This window comes from Lissotriton helveticus, chromosome 1_1, assembly GCF_964261635.1.
Source record: "Lissotriton helveticus chromosome 1_1, aLisHel1.1, whole genome shotgun sequence".
NCBI classification, from domain to species: Eukaryota; Metazoa; Chordata; class Amphibia; order Caudata; family Salamandridae; genus Lissotriton; species Lissotriton helveticus.
Window position 1 is genome coordinate 1,877,836,873 of NC_136057.1, and position 25,761 is coordinate 1,877,862,633.

The window sequence follows — 25,761 nt, forward strand, 5'->3', positions numbered from 1 at the left end:
AACGTGTCCACCTGCTCACCTGCTGACCACCCAGCGCTGTGAGGGAAACGGCCGGTCCATTACGCCAGCAGCGGACCACAGTTCCCAGGTGCCCCAGTGACAGAGGCGCACCCGGGACGTCACAGGCTGCGCCCGGAGGCGCCAATAAAGACCGGAACGCCTCCCGTCGCACGGGACGCGCGCGGGCAGCGCCGGGAGAAGCCCGGGACAAGGGCGGGACCGTCTGTGACCGTCTGTGGCCGTCCGGGGCCTGAGGAGGCCGGGCCGGGCTACTCCCCTAACACCTTGCATCCAGTCGAGCGGTGAGTGGTACCTTAGTCTGACAGTATAACCTGTGGGCAATTGGTGAAAATGGGGAAGAACGGCGCCATTATCCCAGCGGCCAATTTAAACTCTATTGACATGATGCTGGAACACACTATGAACTTGGTGAGTAGTGAAATCCAGCTGGCTGAGAGAAGACTGTCTGTGGGTCCTTCTAAATCACCTTGCACTAATCATAATGATACCATAGACTTAAGTGTGGCACAGTCACTGAGTCATATAGTAACTGTACACTCACCACGAATTGTAACTGGAGAGAATTAATTGGATATGGAAGGACCAGCCCTCATTGGGTTAGTTGTTAATGTCGAGGCCGATCTAAGCCCGACCAACCCTCTGACCACACTAAATGCACCCCTCTCGCCTGACCCAGAAATATGCGGAACAAAAAAGAAGAGGAAGGCATCAAAACCACCCTGCCCCAAACCCAAACGAAGACAGCCCCCACGCTTGAACTCCCAAAGCACAACAGTAAATAAGTGGTTCAGGGGCAATATAACCACCACAAATCCAATCCCAAGCAGTGACCCATGTTGTAATTCTATCGATCCAATCATTGTAGCTGACGAGGATACACAATGTAACATCACGCAGATGAAGTCTACACAAACTGGCTTCTCAGACTTTACACTTGGGGACACTGCTATTGATATCATTGTCGACACAGTGTACAATCATATTAAATGGCTAGTGGACTTAAGCTTTGACAAGTTGTGGAAACGTTTAGACCGCTTGGAAAGCCTAACTCTTAAAGCTACATCGCACCCTAGAGAAAACAATGATACAATCAACCATGTAAACATTCAGGAAAATCCCCCACCAGGAACGTCATCACTTCCCCCTGTACCCCCAGTTCCCCTAATTGAAAAATCAGTGCCAGCCACTACTAATCGCAATAAACCTACATGCCCTGGCACACCCCAAATTGTTAATCCAAATGTCGTACATAGTAATGTGAAAGCTAACACTAGTACTGCTGTGGTTGGCCATAAGGGGCAAGCCAAACCAAATAAGGACATTTTGAATTTACCACCTGCTTCTTGTCCATACGTGTTAGTTCTTACAGGGGTACCCCCATTAGAGAAAAATACACCGGAGTCATGGGTACAATTAAGAAATAAATGTGTGGACTGGATGGCTAGACATAAAAGGTACAGGAGGCCCGATATGCTTGAAATTTTAATGGTCCGCAGGGTGGGGTGGGTGGGACCCACAACAAAAACTATCAAAGGGGATTGTATCGTTATCAATTTTTCACGCCCAAGGACTGTTGTATCCATACTTGCAGTTAAGGAAACTAACAGTCTTTTTTCTACTAATATGTGTGCCCTACCCCTTGGGTCATTTTATAAACGTCCATCGACACAGCATCCGCTCCCCAGTCCCTACCCTCAGTGTGTAAATCAATATTCTGCTATCTCTGACCTAGATACCCTTGATTGACCCTCACATATAACTCCCTTTATTAGTCTGGTGGTGCGCAGGGAAATTGTTGAGATTGTTCGTGATAGCTCTAGGGTGCCTCACTCCCACCAAATTGATAGTTCTGACTCCACACTGAGGGTTCTGAGCTGGAATGTGGCAGGCTTAGCCTCAAAGCTAAAATTAGTGGATTGGGTAGATATGATAAAAACATTTGATATCCTTTTGCTCCAAGAGACCTGGGCCACTAAAGAATTATATCTTGAAGGATACAAATGTTTTAATATTATTCCCCCCAATCCCACACATGGCAGACCAGCGGGGGGATTATCAATATGGGTCAGAATTGCCTCAGGTGGCAGAGTTAAATTAATCCCTACTGGGAATACTAATTTTCAAGTCCTAATCTACACACGGGGTGCTTCAATTTGTTTTATTAATTTTTATAATAATGATTTTTTAACTACACCCAATCCGAAGTTTGTAGAACTTTTTAATTTTATCCAGGATCAAAACAACTTATTGGGAAAGTATAAATTGGCGGGAATCTGTCTGGGCGGTGATTTCAACGCCAAGATAGGAAAAGGACTTAATGGGAACTCCCCTCAGCCAATTACACACAACCCATGCAAGAGAGGATATGAGTTATTAGATCACTTAGTAAATGCAAGTCTCTTAAACGTGATGGATGTCGCCCCTATTAACATCACCGATAATCCACTGCCTACATATAGAGGCTTAGGACGAGCTTCCATCATTGACCATGTCTTTATATCCCCCTCATTACAAGACTATCTTCTTGGGGCAGAGGTAAAGCCGTCCACCTTTGGAGATCATAACCCCATAATTGTCCTGTTAAAGGTTGCACGGCGCTCCGACTTTAGGAAAGAACTGGGAGCAGGTAATTTACATCTCTCAACTGACACCTTGAGAGTTAAATGGAGAGGCTTGGATTATAGGGAGATCTTTACGAGGATGGTAAAAACATATCCCTCTTTATGCGAGACTTTTCTTGTTTTGGCAGACCCTAATCCTGAGGCAGTCTATGCCTTCACTGAATTATATGTGGGCATTAAAAATTTGATCTCCAGACCAGTGGGCGCACATAAATCTGATCCTAAATGGTTTGACAATATCTGTTCCAGAGCCAATAAGGAACTGAGAACAGCTTTGTCGGCCCATCCTAGAGATCTCACCCTTATCCGTGAATTAAGATCTAACTATAAAAGGGAATTAAGATTCAGGCGCGACACAGTCTTGAAGGAACACTGGAACAATCTGGCCTGTACTGCCAAAATTAACAACACAAATATTTTTTGGTCTGCCATCAAATCTTTGAGAACTCTTGGAAATCCTTCTACCCCTCTCAACTGTAACATCTCTAGTGAAGCATGGGTCGCCCATTTTTCAAAGATATATGCTTCCCCACTATATTGCGACAATTCCCTGGAAAACCTGCCCCCCACCGAAATTACAATATCCCTAAGTGAGGTAGAGGAGGCAATATTCCAGGGTGCGGGCAACAAAGCCCAAGGCCCGGACGGGCTACCGATAGACCTTATAAAATTAGAGCCGGAGTTCTGGGCTCCTTTGTTATTAAATGTTTTTAACAATTTAACTACAACTAAAATCCCCAGTACATGGTCAACCTCTGTAATTATTCCAATTTTTAAAAAAGGATCTAGATCCGACCCTAGTTGCTATAGGCCCATTTCATTAATTGATAATACCCTCAAAATATTAGGGAGAGTCCTATTTAACAAGATCAGGGCATGGGCAGAGGATGGAAACATTTTGAATAAATGCCAGTTGGGGTTTCGGAGCCACCTGGGCACAGTGGAACAGTGTCTGAACCTTAACTTAATAATAGGAAAGTATACCATTGCTCAACACAGTCCACTTTACCTGGCATTTATGGACCTCTTGTCCGCCTTTGATTTTGTCAACAGATCAAGGCTTTGGCAACGCCTCTTGGATTATGCTTTGGATAATAATTTGGTATACTTTTTAGCCTACCTTCATAGAGATTTAAAAGCTAGAGTAAGGATTAGTATGGATGGAGCAGTGTCAGGAGACATAACGATCGGTAGAGGTGTTAGACAAGAGTGCGTTCTTGCCCCTCCTTTATTTATTTTATATATTAATGAACTCCACAATGTTTTGTCTAATCAAACTCCCGACGTCCCAATAATAAATGGCACTAAACTCCCCGCGTTACTCTACACAGATGATGCTGTTTTAATGGGTCGCACACCAAATGCTTTGAGGATTTTAGTTAGGGGATTTGTAGATTTTATGCATAGTCTTGACCTCTGCACTCATTTTAAAAAATCATTTTTAATGTGCTGTGGCCCTAATAAACGTCACATCAATAGGATCACTTTGGACCCAGGCTCCCTGTTATGCACTCGCACTTTTCCCTACCTGGGCATACAATTCTCAGATAGCGGCTCATGGACCCCACATTTGGCTTATGGACGGTCTAAGTTCATTAAAACTATAAACTCAGTACTGGCCCTTCCTAAGCCAAAAAGATTAGAGGTGGTACTGTCATTATTAAAAATTTATAGGACACAATGCGTACCAATTATGACCTATGGGGCTGAAATCTGGGGATACACAAATTAAAAAAATGCACAGGCTGAGGAAAATAGATTTTGCAGAAAGCTCTTGGGAATACCAATATCATCGCCTGTTTATGTAAGCCACACTGAATTAAAACTGTTTTATTTGGAGGTCTATATCAGGGCTCGTCCTGTTTTGTTCTGGATAAAGGTTTGGAAAAACCCTGAAGCCTCCCTGACCAGGGAAATCCTGGTTGACTGCTTAAAATGCGATCAGGGCATTAGAATTCCCTGGCTGGCCCAAATACGGGCGGGCCTAGCAGCAGTCAACCTTGAGTATATTTTTGATAGTCCTGATGAATTAGATGGGATTGACGGGAAGACGATTTGTAATATCCTATATAAACATTATGGGGAGATCAGATATAAACAAGAATCTGTTAAAACATCTGTGAAAAAGTACATCGAAATGGAAGGTGATACTGAATCCATCTCGTGTTTACCAGCTGGTTATCTCCTCAAAGATATTACATGTTGGGAGCGTAGTGTCCTTTTTCGATTAAGAGCAGGATCTATAAAATACTTATTGTGTTTCCTTATAGGCTACCAACCCAACATTGAGAACTTGGCCTGCCCATGTCAGAATCTAGGCAAACAAACTATGGTGCACTTTTTGTTCTTTTGTTCATTCTTTCAAAAATATAGTAAGCTCTTGTTGATACCATTCTTCAGAGCTAAAGGAATAAAGGATTTTAAAGAGGCCTATAAAATTGTTCTCCAGTTCAAAGATGATGGCATTATATACCGTGTGTGCACTTTTTAAAAAAGGGCTATTCGTTCTCGCTCCTCTATGAATTAATGTCTGTTGGGCTAAGACGTATTACATGTATTTAGAGGTGTTGTATATTTGCACTTTGCACAGTCGCACTTTATTTCATGCTGCTATTTCTGAATTATATGAGCCATAGTAATCTCCCCACTTTGATGTTCCACAGGAAACCTTGTATTTTGCATTTTATCTTAACAGTCATTTAAATAGGAACTATGCACTTTACAAAACTAGCACTTTAGATAATGTTGCTAATTGTCCTAGTAAACTGCTTCTTTAGCTGATGCTTGAGAATTTGTGTACTATGTATATACTGCTGCAACTTAAAGGTGATTTCTGCATATGTGCACTTTATTTGATGTTGCAATAGAAACATACTTGAAAGTTGGTGATGACTTGGAAAATAATGCACGTTTGCACATTGTTATGTAGTATTGCTGCTATTGCCAATGAAATTGAAAACATAACAACGTTTTTATCTTACTTTTAATGTGATTTTTATTTTCTTGACCATGTACGTGATTATGTGTGTACTTTTATGGCTAACGAAATATCCGAATAAAGAATATTGACTGACTGACATTAATTAATAATTTAGTATTCAATAATTTATATTGTTAATTCGGTAAATTAATGTATTGTTGATTAATTATAAATAGATTCATAACAATTATTAATTACGTTTATTGTGTTAATTTTTTTATTAGTGAATAATTCGATATTAAATATTATGAATTAATTTGTAAATATGTTAATTGTGTACTTATTTTAGGAGTAAGCTGAGGGTTGAAAGGGGAGTGGGGTAGGAAGTACTTTAGTTTTAATGTAATTTTTATTATTTTTTATATTATATTTATTAACATTTATTTTATAGAGTTGATTGTGTGAATTAATTTAGATTTGATGGATATTCATTTTATTGTTAAATGTAATTAGTTAATTAATTAATTGTGTTAACTTATTAATATTTTACAATATTGTAGGTGACGTTTATAGAGGAAAATAGTGGGAGGTAAGTTAATTTTGAAAAAATATTTACTTGTTAATTAATGTTAATTATGTTGCAGGAGTGAGTATACTGAATTATTCCCCTACGCTATCCAACACTTTCCCTACTATTACACTTGGTGGAGTGGGAATATTAAATTATTCCCACCCGCTATCCAACACTTTCCCTACTGTTGCACACACTGGAGTGGGAATAGTAATTTTTACTCCTCTGCTATCCAACACTTTCCCTACTGTTGCACACACTGGAGTGGGAATAGTAATTTTTACCCACCCGCTATCCAACACTTTCCCTACTGGTGCACTCACAGGAGTGGGAATAGTAATTTTTACCCATCCGCTATCCAACACTTTCCCTACTGTTGCACTCACTGGAGTGGGAATAGTAATGTGTACCCACACGCTATCCAACACTTTCCCTACTGGTGCACTTACTGGAGTGGGAATAGTAATTTTTACCCATCCGCTATCCAACCCTTTCCCTATTGTTGCACTAACTGGAGTGGAAATAGTAAATTTTACCCTAACGCTATCCAACACGTTCCCTACTGTTGCACTCACTGGAGTGGGAATAGTAATTTTTACCCAAACACTATCCAACACTTTCCCTACGGTTGCACTCACTGGAGTCAGAATAGTAAATTTTACCCACCTTGCTATCCAACACTTTCCCTACTGTTGCACTCACTGGAGTGGGAATAGTAATTTTTACCCACCCGCTATCCAACACTTTCCCTTTTGTTGCACTCTCTGGAGTGGGAATAGTAATTTTTACCCTCCCGCTTTCCAACACTTTCCCTACTGTTGCACTCACTGGAGGGGGAATAGTAAGTTTTATCCACCCGCTATCCAACACTTTCCCTACTGTACCCCTCGTTGGAGTGGAAATAGTAATTTTATCCTTTTATATTATATTTAATGTAGTGTAAAATATTAATTAAAAAATGTATTTATTTTAATGTTTTAACTTATATTTAATTCATTTTTATATTAATATTATAGGTTTATTTATATATATATATATATATAATTATATTTTAAACTATGTTTTTTACATTTTATAATATATAATAAAAAATAAAAATGCATGTTTATTTTGCTTTACATTACATATTATTTATTAATTTAAAAAAAATTAAAATAATTTTTAAGTATGTTTTACTTAATTATATTTATTTAATTAATGTTATATTACTTTTAAGACATTTAAAAAAGTCGATATTTTAGCAACTATATTATAGACAACGATATTTAGGATTAAATATTTTTGTACTTACCTGTTTGTAGATAGGAAGTCGATATTCTGTCACTCTATATTTCCCCATCGATATTCTGGCAGCTCGATATTCTGGCAGCTCGATATTCTGTCAGTGATACCTGTCGCATCTCACATTACAATCTTGCAAGATATAAGAGGGGACTGGATTGAGTAGAAAATGTTTTGCCAAGAGACATTTACTTCTCGATTCAGTCTCCCACCACTATCTCACCAAACTTTTTAACATAAGACAACAGCAGCACAGCATATTTTGCTACAAAAGCACAACTGAACACATGGAAATTCATAAATTGAATGAGAAAACATTATGGAATTGTGCCCAGCCCTTGATATATGCAGGAGAGGTGCAGGTTCATTGGGGAGGAGTGCAAGTATAAAGGCAGGCTGTGCAGGGACACTCTGAGGGTGCAGGGACATTGGCAGTGTGTTCAGGAACCCATAGGAAGCCTGAGAGTTATGCAGCGGTGCAGGAAGACAGGCAGCATCTCCAGGAAGGCATTAAGGAGGGGCACGGCCAGTCCGGCCCTGCACGGAAAGAGAAAGGCAGGAGAAGCAGAGTGGTAGCAGGGGGTGCCCCGAGACAGGGACAATGTTCAGAATCAAGGAGGTGCCTAGGTATGAGGTCAGGTAATGGCAGCAGGGGGGTGAGATGGACAGCGGGTGTTACGTCTCAGTTTCACATAGCTAACAATTTGAGAAACTGGCTACAAGAGGTTTTAAGAATGTGTTTATTAACCCTGCCCGCTCCTTTTTAGGTCTCGCTGGCGTTGCAGCGCGAAGCGCTGCCGCCAACGAGACTTATAGTCACCTTGCTAGGCCCCAAGGGAGTCAGAGCTGTGCACGAGCCGCTACAGACCTGGGCACGAGCCGACTCAGGTCTCTGAATGCCAACGTGCACGCTCACGGCGTCACGCTCCCGCCCTCCGGCGTCTCTTCCGAGGCGCGCTCCAGGCCGACGGGCTCCACTGCAGGCTCCAGAGCGACGTCAGGTAGGCTGTATTTCCTCCTTGTTTTTCCACCGAGGGCAAAAATGGAGAGCCCTATAGGTAGGTGTCCGTCTCAGCAGTTGTGTTTAAGAACAGCCGATGCTGAGCAAAGGCAGGTCCCGGCCCACTTAAAGCCCAGGTAACTCTAAGTTAAAAAAATGTACGTCAGAGAGAGAGAGGCTATGGAAACTGGTGGTGAGGGAGTTCATGGAGGAGGATATTGGAGAGGACAGCGCCAAAAAATAACTGCGTAATGCCCACCCCAAGAGCTCGAACCGGTTACCTGTTTTGTTTTGGTTAAATTGATATCTTCAACGTGCTCACATACTTGTTCAACGTGAAAGTGTTATCAAAGTTATCTAAATAAAAGAACTCGACAAATTAAAATGGGACAGGTGAAAAAAAATAATGGGTGTTAATAACTCCCCATCCAAGAAATGAGGAAAAAAAAAGCTCAAGAGGAAACGCATGCTGCGCACGCTCTTTAAACAAAACCAGAGGACATTTCAAATTGTTCCTAATAAATGTGCGGGGAAAAAAATCATATTCTCTGTCCCGTTGTTGCTAAATCCGCGTGAATTTGGGAGACGTGATAGATAGTCTTCGCTCGGTGGTCACTATCCGGCTGAAACCGGCGAGTCGAAAAGAGCACAGAAATGCCCTTCCTGCGAGGCAACATAAAGTGACGCGTGGGCACGGAGTCGCTTCCCCACACACGGGAGCTCCGGGCTGCTCCTGCTCGCGCACGCCTCATCCCTCGCTGTCCGACCGGAAGTGACGCGCCTTCACCTGCTGCTGCCGCCGCCGCCTCAGGCTATCCTGTTGTTGGAGTTGGCAGCGGCCGCTTGGGAGCGAGTACGCGGATCCGTCGCCTGCCCCTGCTTCTCGTTCCAGCCGCCGCCTGTAGGATGGGGATCCGAGCACCTCCTCTGCTGCCCTTGGCGGCTTTGCTGCTGGTTGGAGTCGGTGAGTCCGAGCGCTCATGGGGTGACCTGGGAGGAGCCGCTGGCGGTTGGTGCTGGTGGGCAACCCCGCACAAAGCGAGTGGCGCTGCCGACAAGGAAAGTGGTTCAGAGAGGGGTCAAACTCCAGACCCGTTCACCGATGTGGTGTCCCATGGCTAAAGCTCCCCCATAACTTTTTTTTTTAACTGCACCCATCCCTCGCTGCGGCTGCACCCGGCCATGAAGGCGGGTGTAAAGTTAATGTCTGTGTTCCCTCGCCCTAGTCAGCCACGCTTTCCTTCTCCCACTCGCCCTCCCCGCTATCCTCAATACCCAGAGCTGATCCCCACGGCACAGGGCTGCGCCGCTCCCAGTTGCCGGTTGTTATGGTGCCCCTGCAGGTGTCCCAGGGCTTGGCCGTCGCTGGCCATGTTTTTCCTTCCTGTGTTTGTTCTGGTGGCTGCCTATCTGTTCTGTAGTTTCGCCTTTGGTTTCTGGTTGCAGCCAGGCTCGGCCAGTGGGTGCAACAGTCCCTGGGCGGGTGGCTCTCAGAGGATGTTACTGGCGCATTGTTTATCCTCATCCGTGCACGCATGGTCTGGCGTGATTGTGACTCAAGGGAGGGTCTGCTGCTTTTAGAAAGCACACTTAGTGGGGACACTGGTGAGGTCTCCTAGCTGTGTTGCGAGACTAGTTGTGCTGTCTGATCCACACCCGTTTTTTGTTAGCCAATAACCCGTTTTTTGTAAGCCAATATAATTTCTTACCTTATCCCGACAAAACCACACAGTTAGAGACCGTATTAGCCACAATCATAAAACACTATTTTAAAACTTATATGAACTCCAGGGCTATTTGCTTTTAAGAGAAGCTGATGGAAACATTAACTATGTGTTGGTAGCACCGAAGCCATTGCTTTTTATCTTTGTATAGTGCTTTTTATGTCACAGTCATAACAGTAACCTACTTTTATGATCACCTGTTTTTTTAAAGGAACATCAAGTTTAAAGCACACCCAACAAATGGACACTTGTTTCTAAAAGTGCATGCTCTTCAGTGAATCTAATTTTAATTTGATAATTACATATGCACGAAGAGCAGTTTTTGTGTATGGACATGGAACATTTCTTACCTGCTTTTGACCTTCCCATTGCTGCTCGATGTGAGTTGCATTCTTCTACCCACAAGACTGTGCCCTCCCTCCCCCAATCCACTCCAGGCAATCATGTTTTAGAATAGCTTTGATACACGTTGTTTTCAGTCCTAGGATATTCTCTGCACTCCCTACCTATGGCATGACCGTTTGTTGAAGAAGAAAAACAATCTAACTTTAACAGGATGGATGGCATTCTAAGCATTTTGTGTTTCAAGGTACTTTCATTGTTCAACTTATGTCTTTTAAATAAACGGAGATCAACCCCTCACCTTTCGTTACCCAGTGGTGCTATTTACTTCTTTAATCTCGATGTTTCCTCATATACCTTTTCAGAATACCATTGAAAGAACTGGATATTTATTTGTAAAACGCCCTACCCTAATGGTAGAGACCGAGAGAGTGGCGTGCAGAAGTCCCGTAAGGCGCCTGTTTTGACAGTCTCGCTTGGAATTCTCATCTCCCAGACTTTTGCAGTAGGAGTCACTCTGCTCTTTTAGCCCCAGGATGCTAAAAACATGCGGATCCTCGCTCGTCGTTGTCGTTAATACTTAGTGGCACACCACGCACTACCTTTTTTACCAGGTCCGCTTTTTACTAAACAATAAAGGTCAACTCGCCAACGTGACTCCTGCAAACGAGCGCCCAAGCTTGGCAGCACATGTTTAACTTTATGAGAAAGTTTATTATAGTGTCCCGCTAGTTGAGAATGTGGGCACTTCTTGATTGCATACATTTGTGTTTCTAAAGTAGATGAAGTTGTGCGTTTGAGTCTTAAAAATTGCTCACCCATCGGCTCTCGATTGTGAACTTTGTTGAATGTGTATTTATGACTCAATTGTTTACTCTTGATCAGTGCGGATGGCAAGATTATTCCGTGTCGGATGACCTAAAGTTCCCGGACATATATGCACTATCAATGATCGGAAATGCACAGTTTTACAAAGTTTCGCCCGAGATTACGAACTGAGTTGTGTAACAAACAATATGTTTATTTTAAATACCTGGTTATATGTTTATAACCTGCTGTTCGGTTTTATTTCGCATCGCATGTGCAATAAGTAATGTGAAGAGGTTGACCTGTGTGATGCCAATTGTTGAATTTCCCCTCTGTTGAGTGGTGTTTGGAAATAGACTTAAACGGGTGTTTTGATGGGTGGTCTTGTATTGTTTTCTGAACCTTGGTTTTGTTTACATAGGCAGGTTGATTCTTTTATAGCATGCTACATAACACATTATTTCCGCGAGGCAGTACTTTTATTGATTGCAGTAAACATGTTTTTTTTAGGTCGAGCAGAGTCTGCTCGAGACCTATTGCTGCCCGTTTCTGGGAATGTAGACATGAGAGGGGCACGAGCGCAGATTTCACCTCGTGGGCGCACACGGCGCCGTGCCCATCTCGTGCCTCACATTCCTGTGCGCACACAGCCAGCCCCCACACCCCTGCACACACACAGGCACACGTACACATGCTGCCGCCCCCCACCACACACACACATACAGACAGGCATGCATACAAACGCTGCCACCCCCTAACCCCCCCTGCATGCACACACAAACACACCCCCGCCCCATGCATCAGGAGATCTGCCATACAATCGGTACTTACGCCAGCCTCCGCCAACATCGCAGGGAGCGGCGGTTGCAGGCCCCCAGCGTAGGAAACAGGCCCCCGCGGTGCACACACTGGGAAGAGGAAAAGGGGACGAGACCCGCGGTGCGCGCCAGGCCTCCGTCGCTGCCTGGAACGTGTGCGCGCGCTCCCCAGCCTGTCGCGAGCACGCCTCCTTCTGCTTACTAGCGTGTCCCAGCCGCCGTGGTCACAGCGGGCCGCCTCTCCTCTGAGCTGGATTCGCGGGCGGGGTGCGGTTCATAGGTTCCGTCTGCGCTCGGAGCAATATTACATATCGCATTATATAGACATCCATTATCGTGTTTTGCAACAGGGAAAACTTGCTGCACGTCACAGGAACATATTGCTCAAAATTCAATCGTACACAACTTGCAATCATTGGAATCGTGCGCATTAGAACCTCTTTATCAACGCGATTGGCTGATGTTGAAGTCTGGTATGCAACAACTGGTTCAAATATGTTATCTCAATGTTTCACGCTTTATTACAAATGTCACCAAAAAAGTTCATATTTCACTTCTGTTCTTGGATTTTCGTCACAATAAAATACAATGAACATAATCTTCCCAAAAGTTATTTACAAAAATTTAAGCTAGTGCCATTATAAATTACAATCACTTTTATTTAAGTATTAATTATTTTAAAAAATAAAAGCCATTATTCTTTGTAATATCAATACATCTAAGTCATGTAAATACCACACCTATTGCATTACAAATGCTAAAGATGTCACATTTGCGAAAGTTAAAACTATTGGCATTATAAATGACAAAGCTATTCATCTCGCTATTCTCAAAAACCAACACATAAATAAAAAAATTGTCATTTACAATACTAATAGCTCAAACTTTCCTACTGCGAGACCTATTGCATTGCAAATGCTTGTTCTGTTCTGTCATTATGCCTTACCCTCACTAACCATAGATTCAGGTCTACCATTTCTTATGCATTCAACAAAGAAACTTTATTCATCCATCCTGTTCGTTAATATTTGCTTTTATATGAAAAAATATATATATTTCAAGCACAACGGTGGATGTGATTACTGTCATCAAACAAACAATATATAAACGATATATAACATTTATGTACGTCAATCATGCGTTGACATACAAAAAAGAAACATATATAGTAATGTGAACATATTTTAGACAAAACATTAACGCATTTTGACTTATGTACGAGTTATTTAGATCTACTGATCCTTCAGTCATTTTAAGATTGCTGCCTTCAGTCAGTGTGTGATGCTTTAATGAGACAGGTTGTGAGGGCACTAAAATGGAGCCTCGGCTTGGTGTAGGGTCCATTATTATAACTAGTGAAGGAAACCCTGAAGTTCATGCGGCACTCAGCCACTCCTCATGTATGCCTACGCATGTTGATCCCCATTCGTGGGACAAATATTCACTGAGATCTTCCTCGGGTCCAAATTGGCTTTTTAAAGTAGGAAAGGCCTGTTGTTAGTGTTTCTTGTAATCCTGAGCTTTTGGAGTGTACATGACTTTTATCTGCTTATGGTGCTCTGCTGCCGTCCTAACAGTGAGTTGCAGGGGAACGTACATTTGTTTTGCGACTATCAACAACCTGATTTGCGATTCTCAAATAGCGATTTTTTAGAAATCACTATTTGTGAAACGCAAATAAGGATGTATGTACAAAATCGCAATTTTTTTGCGATTTCTTAGTATTCCTTAATTGCGATTAGCAAATTGCGAATCGCAATTAAGGAATACTTTCCCATTCATTTCTATGGGCCAGGAGGCCCATAAAAATGAATTGGAAGTTATTCTCAATTTGCGATTCGCAATTTGAGAATCGCAAATTGAGAATCATTTCGGTTGCACCCCTGAAATAAGCATGGGTGCACATGTGGCGCACATACATGCCCTAAGGGCATGTATGTGCTTCACATTGCACTTCGAATGGTGCAAAAAAGTGAATTTTTCAAGGAATTCGCAAATTACCACCAACTTGAAGCTGGTGGTAATTTGCGATTCCTTAGGGTCAATCTGCATTTTTTTTATGCTTCTTACATTGCATTTAAGGAATCGCAAAATTTGTGATTCCTTAACTGCAACCGCAAACTAAGGAATCGCAATTTTTGCAATTCCTTATTTTGCACGCAGATTTCTTTGATACATACCTTTAGCACTAATGCGTTCGCAAACACCGAAATTCGGCGAATTTCGGCGTTTGCGAATGCATTAAATGTAGTTGAGCTTATATAGCGCACAGCTACCCGCAGTGGGTTTCCCGGCGCTTGCTTAGGGAACCCTTCCTGGTATTCCCCTGTGAGATAGCAGGGTATCCACAAGGTGAAAGTCAGGCATCCCGCCACGAGGGGCTGTTGTGGAGATTAAGCAAGCTATTGCCCAGAGTCGCAGGGTGTGAACCCGTGAGTCGAGGAGGCACCGGGGCGAGAATTATCGAGTCCGTGGAATTTTTAGCCCAAGACCCCGCCGAGGCGGGGAATTGAACCCTGGTCCAGGACCGATCTCAGCTTCCGGGTCTGCTGCCTCTAACCCCTGAGCCACACTTCTCCACTATGTATCAAGCATTAGTGCTTGATACATCTGGCCCATAGCGCCTTCTGAAAGCAAGTGGGGGTGTCCGGGCGCTTTATCCTGGTCTGGACCAGTGTTGGATCATCCAGTATTTCCAAGCTGATACCGCCTGCAGTCAAGGATTGTTCTCTCCTGGTCGGGGCTCGTAGTAAAGATTCTAGCCCCTCTGCCCATCAGCTTGCCTCAGCCACACCTCTATCACGAGATGCCCTAAGTGTTAAGGGACCCCAGAAACTCCCAGGATGCACAGCCAGAAAGTACGTTTTCCTCCATGTTTCCAGAATGATTGGAGCAGTGGTGTCCAATGGCATGGAGGGGGCACATAATTCCAGAAAAATTCACCTCATTAGTTTGAATAGAATGTTGCGCACAAATAAATGTAGTGCTTTTGAATGGGTGCTTGGCCTTCCTGGCTCGTCAATGAATTCTCAGCTAAAATGCCCATGCTCAGTGTAATCATGGGCAAAGGACTGCCTGAGATTAACACGCCTTTACTCGCTACACAAGGATAGTGGCCACATTTGGACAACAAATGATTGAAGTTAACCAAAATGTGAATATTTTGGCGCAAGGTAATTGAAGATGGTAGATTTTTTTTTATTCTTACAATTAATTTTAAAAAATGCGCTTTTTCATGAATTTTCAACATTCGGTTGGTAAATGAATGATTCAGCGATTCATTGTCGTACCTCGCGTCCGCCAACTCTGCAGAGTCACCGCTTTAGGATAAAGACGCTCCCCACGCGTTGCCACAGGAAAAGCAAAGATGTTTGCCACACTTGACTGCACCAGAAGAGACTTGATCTTAGTCCACCTTCAGTGCATCTACCACCTTGGAAGTCTGAGCAGCACACAGCCGCGGCCCGTGGAGGGAGTTGCTGTGGGGCAGGCAGGCGGGGTGGGGGTGATAAATTCCGGAATATGGATGATTACAGGTAAGTAAACAATTAAATTAATAAAACGAATTTCATAGCGCACCCTGCATTGCAAAATGCGATGCAGCACGCGCAAGAAATTTGTTTTATTTATTAAATTGTTTACTTACCTCCAATTATCCATATCCAGTTGTTTACCACCCCCACCCTGCCCCTCCCCCGCACCGCCTCCCTGCCCCACCGAACTCCCTCCACGGGCTGCGGCTGCCCATCGGGCCATTTGTGAACCAGAAAAATTCATTTTTCTATGTACAAACCCTATTTTGCAAGTTGGCAACCTCTTACCAACTAAAAAAATAGGGTTTGCTAGTCGCTATTCGGAAGATGCATGCCAAGGGCGTCCCTTCCTAATAGTGAGTTGCAGGGGAACGTACATTTGTTTTGCAACTAGAATGCAGTCACAAAACACTTGCATTTTACCACCTAGTTCAAGCAGGGTAAGCCAGTCGCAAATGGGAAGGAGTCCCCAGGGGACCCCTTCCCCTTTGCGAACGGTAGCAAATACTTTTTTTAAGAGCAGGCACTGCCAACCCTTAAAAAATGAAACGGAAACACTTCATTTTTATTTTTGAAATGCATCCCGTTTTACTTTAAGGAAAACCGGCTGCATTTTTAAAAAAAAGTTGCTTATCAAAAAGCAAACGCAGACATGGTGGTCCGCTGTCCCCAGCAGGCCACCATCCCTGTGTTATTGAACATTCACAATGGGTCGCAAATTGTGACCTGCCTCATGAATATGGACGAGGCAGGTCCCTTGCGACCCATTTGGGAATTGCTAATGTGTCTGATGCAAATAACTGCTAGATTCATCAAAGACCCGTTTTGCGAGTCTTTAATAGCGATTCATAAGGAATCGCTATTAAGGACTTGCAAAACGGGATTCATGTAGGAATTGCAAAAAATATTGCGATTCCTACATGTTCCTTATTTGCGATTAGCAATTTGCTAATCGCAAATAAGGATGCGATTTCAAGGGTGCAGGGGTGTCCAAAGGACACCCTGTAGCACCCCTGAAATGTGAATTTACACTGATGTTGTGAACACACATGTCCAAAGGACATGTGTGTGTGCAACATGCAACTTAGAAAAATGCATTTAAATGCATTTTTGTACGTTTTCGCTATTTACCACGAGGTTTGACTTCGTGGTAAATAGCGGTCCTAAATTGCGAATTCGCAATTTTTAAATGTTTCATGAATAGCATTTAAGGAATCTCTAATAGAGATTCCTTAAATGCTAATCCTCGCAAATTTGCGAATTCTTTATTAGCGATTTTTGCATTTGGGATGATGAATCCCAAATGCAAAAATTGCACTCGCAAAGGGCTAGATTCTCAGATTCTGGCCCTTTTGTGAGCGCATTTCGCTTGATGAATCTGGCTGTCTGTATATTTCATTTTGCGAGTCTCTAACTGCGAGTCACAAAAAATCGCAACTAGCGAAATTTTCGTGCAAGCGGAGCCCTCTGACCTCCATTCATCGAACTTCATAAAATAAAGGACATCTTTTGTAACAGGCTTTCATTCCTCAATGAAATCCCTCGATTAAGGGTTAAAGGATTCCTCTGTAGAGCCTAGTAATGCATTGTTTCTATTGTATTTTGCTCTATTCATTTCTTGTGAGTTGGGGGGGGTTAAAGTGAAGAGATGGAAGGAAGTACAAGCAGGAGTGGAAACAGGTGAGGTGAGTGATATGTAGATAGAGGATTTCAGAAAGATGAGGCGAGAAAAACGGCGTAATTGTCTTACATAGAGTGACTGGAAAGAAAAGTGCCATGAAGGGAAAAATGGGATCAATTGAGACTCCGAAGACCACTACCACTTCCACAGTCCAAAGTAATGTTTAATTCACTGTCTCATATTTTCAGTTGTTTCAGTTGAAACATTTAAATTCGAATTATTATATGTACCTTAATGTGTGATATATCTGGATACAATAACTATAAGCTCACAGAGAGCCACCAAAATACTGGTTGGATGGCACACTATGGGAAGCACATCATTTTAGTTTACATGTTAAGCCACGCCCATATTCACAGAGGCCACGCCTGTCAGAATGGATTCCCAGTTATTCTTCTTATACCACACCTCTCTTACAGCCAACCCCCTCCTCAATTTTTTCATCCTACTTGAAGCCCTGTATATTGGGGCTCTAAGTAGTCTGAACACAGTACACTAATGCAAGAAGTCTACTTACCTGGAGGTTGGTACATCACTGGACTTGGGCCCTGCGCCATTTTATCTGGCGCTGCCGTCATTTCATTGTAGCCACCTGGACTTGCTTCCTTCCAAGAGGTGGACGGCACAGGGCCCTCGCCTGGTCCTTGACTGTGCTGCCATCCAGTGGCGCACGGCTCAGAGGGGAGGTAAGGTGCTCCTGGCTGGCAGTTGTTTGCGCCTGCGGCCTGGTCAATACAGTGGTCTGCTGCCTGGCTGTGCCCATCCCCCTGGGTCCTTGCAGCACTTTGCAGGCTCTCGTGGTTGTGAGATGGTTCGGTGCGGTCCAGGCAACCTGTGATCAGATACACATGTCAAAGAGAAGTTGCATTAAAGAAAGTGGCATAGATTAAACTATAATACTGAAAAAAGAACTATGTGAAGGCCATCACTGCCTGGTCATTCAAGAAATCTAGGTCAGGCTACAGAACAACTCTCCTTCCGAGAACTTCGATCTGCCCCAGAATTGCACACCCGTTGCAGAATGGCACACCTGTTGCAAAAGTTCCCATCTGCTTCAGAAATCCATATATGCTGCACAAACGTACATCAGTGTCAGATTCCTACACCTATCTTAGAATTTCACCACTGCCTTAATTAACACTTCTTATCTGCTGCAGAAACAAAAGCATTTCGACTCTGTCAATTTAGCAACTGACAATTTCTGAGGATTTTAAGGTGAAAACTCAACGTGGTGTAATCCTTGTAAGTGTCTCTATCAATTGAATTGACCATATTCTGTCATGTTATATCACGATATGTAATATTTTGTAAAGCGATGTGTTTACCCGTAAGCTTCTTGGCGCTAAAAGTTATCCATAAACCGTTGCTGGAATATTGCGTTTATGAAGTCACCACTGATCAATGTCGTCACAGCCATGTTTTAACTGCACACTGAAAATTCAGGAGGCTTACCTCTTTCCAGACTTTGAATGAGAACCTTTTACGCCACCTTTGCCCAGGATGTATGTCGGGTTTTGGAATGCGCTTGACCTTTAGGGATTGTTTTTTTCGATCGGTAACTGAATTTGACAAGTGCGACATCTACTGGCGAATAGTAATCTGTGCACTCTTTTGGCTGTACAGTAGTCAATTTTTTTGCCCATACAATTTGTTTACTTCTTCGATTTTCACTCAGTTACATGAAAAGAAGGATGTTCTTAGAAAATAATAGTTGTAAATCTTGTGCCAAAGGGGTAAAACCTAACTAATTTGGTATTTTAATTTTTAGTTATGTTTACATTACTTAATCTTCATTACCAGATTCTTCTTTTCCTCGTCCCAGTACTTACTGATGAGGAGAGTCCACGCCTCTTCCAGACTGGCAAAAACAGTCCGTTTTTACAATACTTCCCTGAAAAGGGGAACTTTACCACGCTCCCTGAATTACCTTTCGTGGCCCTAGAAAAAGGATTGGTGCACAAAACACTTCTTAGATGGGCTCCCCGCTCCCCCTGCTGGCTGGGCCAAAGTGTTCTAGTTCTCTTTCATTTTTGTCTGGATTAAGCGCGTGTTGCAGACAGCAAGGGCAGTGCTTGGTGTGATGGCGGTTGTAGCGGTAACGACTACAGACATTCGGGGATTAAATACATGACACCACACTATCTGTCTGATCAGGAGATGAACCTCGTGCGTTTCCTCCCCTTTTATTCACCCCCGTGGATGACGTGCCATATCAAATATTCGGTTCCGGCACCGGACAACAGGACTGCTGACCTGCACATCCCTCCTCAAGTTGGTCTTTGGCAACAGTCCAAATTAATTAGCACGCAAAGTTCTGAAGCCGTTGGCTAAGCCTTAGACTGTTGCGGTGGGGTTGGCTGCAGATGGGTGGCTCGCTCCTCGGAGTCGGACCGGTGGGGAGTCCGGTGATAGTCCTTGGGCCCCTTTGGGGTCCAGGTCCTCCGAGCGCTCGCTGGCCATGTGGTGGCTGTTCCTGTCGGGTTCCTGCGGGTCTCTATGGTCTTGCCCAGAAGGAGGTGGTGAAATTTCCATAAACCTTGAGATGTTGCGCAAGATTTCTTTGGTCCCTTTTCAGGCTGTCCGTCACCATGGTACCTCTGTTGGCCATGACGGTCCAAGCCCCTGGCTCGTAGGTGGTCCTGAATTTGGCACCGGGTCGCCGGTCCTTAAGGAGTACTGCCGCTTCTGGCCGGATTGACCTCGGGGATGCATGGCGGTGGGTGCTGGCTTGGTCGTTCAGCTGCTTCGGTCATGCCTGGTTGCGTTGGACGTCCTGAGGCGGAGGTGTCCAGCCCAGACAGACGTGGTTCAGGTCCCTTCGTGTGCCGTTGAACATCAGCGCCCAGGGAGTTTGATGTGTCGTGCAGTGGGGTGTACTCCGGTATTCGCAGAGGAATAGGATCAGGCGTTGATCTGGGTTGGCCAGTTTAACTAGGGCTATGCGCAGCATTTTATTCAGCGTTCACATGAACTTCTTCACATCGCCATTGGCCTGTGGCCATTGTGGGGTGATTTGGTGAATTCCTCTTTGGCTGAGGAACTCAGCGAATTTAGTCCCATGAAACGGGGGCCCGCTGTCACTCCTGATCTCGGCAGGGAGCCAGAAGATTGCAAATATTTTCTCGAGGACCGGCGCCACCTGGGTGAAGGCTTTAGAGGGGATTACCTCCACTATTGTGTAGCTGGAAAATTTATCCACCAAGACGGGCGTGAATTTCCCTCTGGGGAAGCTTCCAAAGTCTATACTTACCTTGGACCATGGATTGGTGCAGGAATCTTCCATCACCACTGGGGCCGGGCATTCTGGTAGGCTTGTCAACTGGCAGGCCTGGCACCTGCGCACAATGTCCTCGACCATAGCTTCCAGCTTAGGAAACCACACCTTTTCTCTCATTCTGGATTTCATCTTGGTGGTTCCTTGGTGTCCGCCAAGTGCCAGTTGGGTTACCCGCTGCCTTAGTGTCTGTGGGATCACGAGGCGAGATCCCCGCAACAGGACTCTATCCTGAGTAGCGCTTAGCTCGTTTCACACTCTCCACATTTTTGGTTAGTTCGTCCTTGTCCTCCGAGGTCCAGTCATTTGCCTGATGGCGGAACTCCCTCCACGATCCACTTTGGAGAGCCTGGATGGTCCATGCATAGACAAGTTTGAGTTTGGCTGCCTTTTTGATGTCATTGAGGGTCATCGCCTAGAGGCATGCTGCCCTTTAGATCATTTGGTTGTACTCCTCGGAGCCCTCCGGAAGTCCAGTGTCTCCCCTGGTGTGGAATGTTAGTATAGGAAGTTTGCTGGGTTCTTGGCGCCTGAATGGTAGACCACCACCATGTGGTGGTGTTGCAGCTGGATGGCCCACCTTCTGGTCCACGGTGACGGGCTGACCCTCTGAAAAGCGGAACCAGTGGCAGGTGGTCGGTCACGACCGTGAAAGGTTGACCACTCAGGTATAAGTGGTAATGGTTGCAAGGGCCTCGCGCTCGATCTGGGCAAACCTGGCTTTGGTTGGAGTCAGTAAATTACTCACAAACGCGAGGGTAGCCCATAGCCTGGGCTCCTGGTCTTGTTTTAACACTGCCCCATGTCCCACAGGGCTAGAGTCCACCAGTAGCTCAGTGCACCTTGCAGGGTCAAAATACGCCAGTGTGGCCTCACTGAGGAGGGTATCTTTGATACTCTGGAATGCCCTTTCCTCCCGCTGGCCCCAGGTCCAATTGGCCTTCGCTTTGGTGAGGGCCCGTAATAGTTCGGCCAGGGTTGCGAGATCTGGACTGAACTGCCCGCAATACGTGGCCATGCAGAGGAAGCTCCTCACTTTAGATGGTGTACTGGGGCTGGCGAACTTCGGATGGCTTGTGATTTGCGGGAGTCCACTTGGATGCCCTCTTGGTTGAAGACGTATCAGAAGAATTCTAGTGAGGGCTGAAAGAATGAGAACGTGTCTCGGTGCAGCGTCACTCCGTGCTCACTGAGGCACCTTAGGGTGTCTTTTAGTTGCTTGTGGTGTTCTGCTGCGGTTGCAGAGTGGATCAGTATGTCATCATTGATGTCCAGGACACAGGATAGGCCCAATAGCATCTATTGAATTGTGTTCTGAAAGAATTCGGCTGCTGATATTCCAAAGTTTAGGCACTTGTATGGCCGCAGCCCCAGGTGTGTACTGAATGTCGTGATATAGCGCTCTCCTCCGGCAGGGGTAGCTGGTGGTACCCGGCATTGAGATCCAATTTGGAGAACTATCTGGATTCGTTGACATCTGCGATTATGTCGTCCATGGTTGGTGTGATGTGTCGCTCGCACTTGATGGCGTGGTTGGGAAGTCTCATGTCGATGCACAGCCGTTTGGTTCCCGGCAGTTTGGGCTTTTCAGCGATTACCATTGGCGATACCCACGGTATTGGGCCTGAGACTTTTTCGATCACACCTTGCCTTTTTAGCTTTTCAAGCTCCTTCTCAACCAGGGGTCGGAGGTGGAATGGGACCCATGGGTGTCTTAGTGCCACTGGGACCGCAGTTTTGTCGATGTGCAGCTTGATGGATGAGCCCTTGAGGCGGCCTAGCCCCTGGAATTGATCGGGAAACTGGTCCAAGATGTCCTCGAATTGGTGCGTCCGGACGTTCATGGCGAAGGACACCAGCCCTAGATCCTCAATGGTGTGGCTGCCGATCAGGGTGTCTGCTTCACAGTCTATGAAGTGGATCATCGTCATTAACTCTTGCTCTTCTGACTTGACTGATACAGACACCCTCCCCCTTAGGGGCAGCGGGGATTGGCTTCCTTGTGCGAAGATTTTGGTCTTGAATGGTATAATAGGCGGTCTGGGATGGAGGCGGTGGTACTGCTGGATGCCCGTTACATTGATCGAGGTACCGGTGTCGATGATGGCCTTGACTTCAGACCCGACTATCTTGACGACACATGTGTGTTGAGGTCTCCTGCGGCGTTTGAGTACTCGCGTGAAGGAGATGAGGAAGGTTTCTTCTTCATCTTCATTGAGGGATGAGTCTTCCAGCCTTTAGTGCGCTCGGCTAGCTCCTTTCGGTTCTTCGAGTTGTGATATACTTGTGATGAACAGCTGGCGCACCGCTCTGGATAGCGGCTTCTGCCCTCTGTTGTCCTTTCCTCTGTTCTTTTTCCAGCAGACTGCTGTGAAGTCTGTGAAGTGGTTTGGAATCCTGCAGTTTACACAGGTATGACCTTGCGCGGGGCACTCACTAGCCGAGTGCTTGTCGCGCCCACAGTAGCCGCACTTCGCCATGGTTGTTTGAGGCCTTGGTTTCCTGTAGGCTTTATTCTGTGTCCTCGTGCGGAGGGCATTGATTCTCTCTGTCTTGATGCTTGCCAGCCTCTCTTGGGCCCTTATGAGAGCTTGGTCCATCTCGCTGGCCCATGCTGCAGACAGGTTGTGAGTTTGCGCTAGAATTAGAATGTTTTCTAGACTTATCTCCGGATGGCACAGGATGAGACCTCCGAGTACTTTATCTGGGCATCCTTGGATGATCTGTGCTTGGATCTCCTTCGGCTGATCGTCTGCCATACAGGTGCTGGCTAGCTCATGCAGCCGGGCATAGAATGCGTCAATGGACTTGCCTTCCCGTTGGCGCACCTGGTGCAACTTGAACATCTCGAAGTCCAGTTTGAGCTGCGGGTCAAAGTGAGCATTCAGTGCTTGCACAGCAGTGGCATAGTCTGTGGCAATGCCCGTGTTGGGCAGATGCTTAAATGGCTTGAATATTTCATCCCCAGCGAAGTGAAGTAGTAATGACCTCTTGACAGCCCTGTCCATCTCTCTCGTTGTGACAAAGTAGTTGTTTCGCCTCTCAATCCAGATCTTCCATCATTGAGACGCTGTCGCTGGGTCTTACAACTCACTGAATGGCGGCAGTATTCCTGTGATAGCTTTCTGTACTGGAACCCTCTGTTGAGGCAGGGCTTGGTCCTCTTTGGCCATGAGGCATCATCTGTGGCTGCTTCTCTACTGTGTTATGTTCTGATTTATCTTCTTTTTGCACTCCCGGCGCTGTCGGTGATGGCTGGCCCTGTCTTTTACTCCTCTTTTGTCCACTGACTTTTCCTTTTCAAGTGTCTGTGTGCTGCAGCTTTGTTTCCTATGCCTGTCTGTATTTTTACTCTACTCATGTTCTTATTATTTGGTATTTTCCTTCTCCTTTGTCTTGATTTTCTCTCATTCTCAGTTTTTTTCCTTCTGTCTCTCTTGTGTACATCCTGGTGTTATGTTGATTTTCTGTCCTTCCCTTTTCTTTATTGTTTGATTTTTTTTCTCTCTTTGGTCTGGTTTCTTTCCAGCGGTGTTTAAGGGCCAGGCAGCACTAGCAGGTCTGTATCCTGGGTGTAACCGGTGGGTGCAGCACAGCTTTGCCTGCTCTGGTGCCAAGCACCCTCCTCCTTTTCACTCTCTGTGCAGGCTGAGCTGGCCAGGGAACTTTCCTGATGCGCACCGGCGGCCCAGCAGGGCCCGCGCAGCGTCTCACCCAGCAGGGTAAGCTTCACACACTGCACTGTGCTGCAAACTTTGGCCTGCCGTCTCTTCGGGGGCACAGCCTGGGACCAGGGCGCCACCCTCCCAGCGTGCGCGTCTCGGGCTGGGCGATGCAACTTCCGCGGTGTTGCTGCAGTGGCAGAGCCCATCAGGAGACAGTCTAGAGTGCCGCCAGAGCAGGTCGGCAGGGCGCAGGTCATGGCCCCCTCGTCGCCAGTGTGATGGGGGTTGCAGCGGTGGAGAAGTGTGGCTCACCGGTTAGAAGCGGCAGACCCTGAAGCAGAGGTTGGCCCGGGACCAGGGTTCAATTCCCGACGCGGCAGGGTCTTGGGTCAATGTCCGCGGACTCGATAATTCTCGCTTAGGTGCCTACGCTAACCATGGGTCCCACTCTGCAACTCTGGGCAATAGCTTGCTTAATCTCCACAACGGCCCCAGCAACGCCGGGGATGCCTGGCTTCACCTTGGGGTGCCCTCTCACAGGGAAAGCCAGGACGGGTTCCCCAGCGGTATACAGCGCCAGGACACCACGTAACGAGGTAACAGTGCGCTTTACAAGTATACATACATTACAGCGGTAAGGCACACAGACATTAATGGGATAAATCAATGACGCCACACTATCTGTGTCTGATCGGGAGATGAACCTTGTGCGGATGTATGACGTTACAACGCGATATATTACAACGCACTCCGTTACAACGCATTTTTTACAACGCAGGATCCATTACATCGCATGCCTTTACAACGCATGACATTACATAGCAGATGCTATTACAACGCATGCCATTACAATGTAAGTATAGGTAAGTATATTATTTTTTTTTTAAATGTAAGTAATTTAAATTTAATTAATTAAATAAATTAAATTGTTTTTAAATAATTATTTAGTACATATATTACTTTAAGTTTATTTTTAAAAGAACTTTTAATAATAAAGAACTATTTTTAATAAATAATAAAATTATTAAAATTATTTTTTTTAATTAAAATAAAAGATTGTATTTTAAAACTAAACCCTAAAAAAACCTGTATCCCAAAACCCAAACCCAGCCCTGAACCCTAAAAATACCCCTGTACCCCAAAACCCAAACCCAGCCCTGAAACCTAAAAATACCCCTGTACCCCAAAACCCAAACCCAGCCCTGAACCCTAAAAATACCCCTGTACCCCAAAACCCAAACCCAGCCCTGAAACCTAAAAATACCCCTGTACCCCAAACCCCAAACCCAACCCTGAAACCTAAAAATACCCCTGTACCCCAAAACTCAAACCCAGCCCTGAAACCTAAAAATACCCCTGTACCCCAAAACCCAAACCCAACCCTGAAACCTAAAAATACTCCTGTACCCCAAAACTTAAACCCAGCCCTGAAACCTAAAAATACCCCTGTACCCCAAAACTCAAACCCAACCCTGAAATCTAAAAATACCCCTGTACCCCACA

The 25,761-nt window shown here is 45.1% G+C and overlaps 1 protein-coding gene across 1 annotated transcript in view; it reads right to left on the reverse strand.

Annotated features, from left to right (window-relative positions):
• The window catches only part of SEC16B (SEC16 homolog B, endoplasmic reticulum export factor), a 403,213-nt gene that overhangs the window by 139,269 nt on the left and 238,183 nt on the right, over positions 1 to 25,761 (reverse strand). The window contains exon 19 of the mRNA XM_078642040.1: positions 17,837 to 18,151. Coding sequence (XP_078498166.1) covers positions 17,837 to 18,151 — 315 coding nt within the window. The remainder of the gene's footprint in view (positions 1 to 17,836; positions 18,152 to 25,761) is intronic.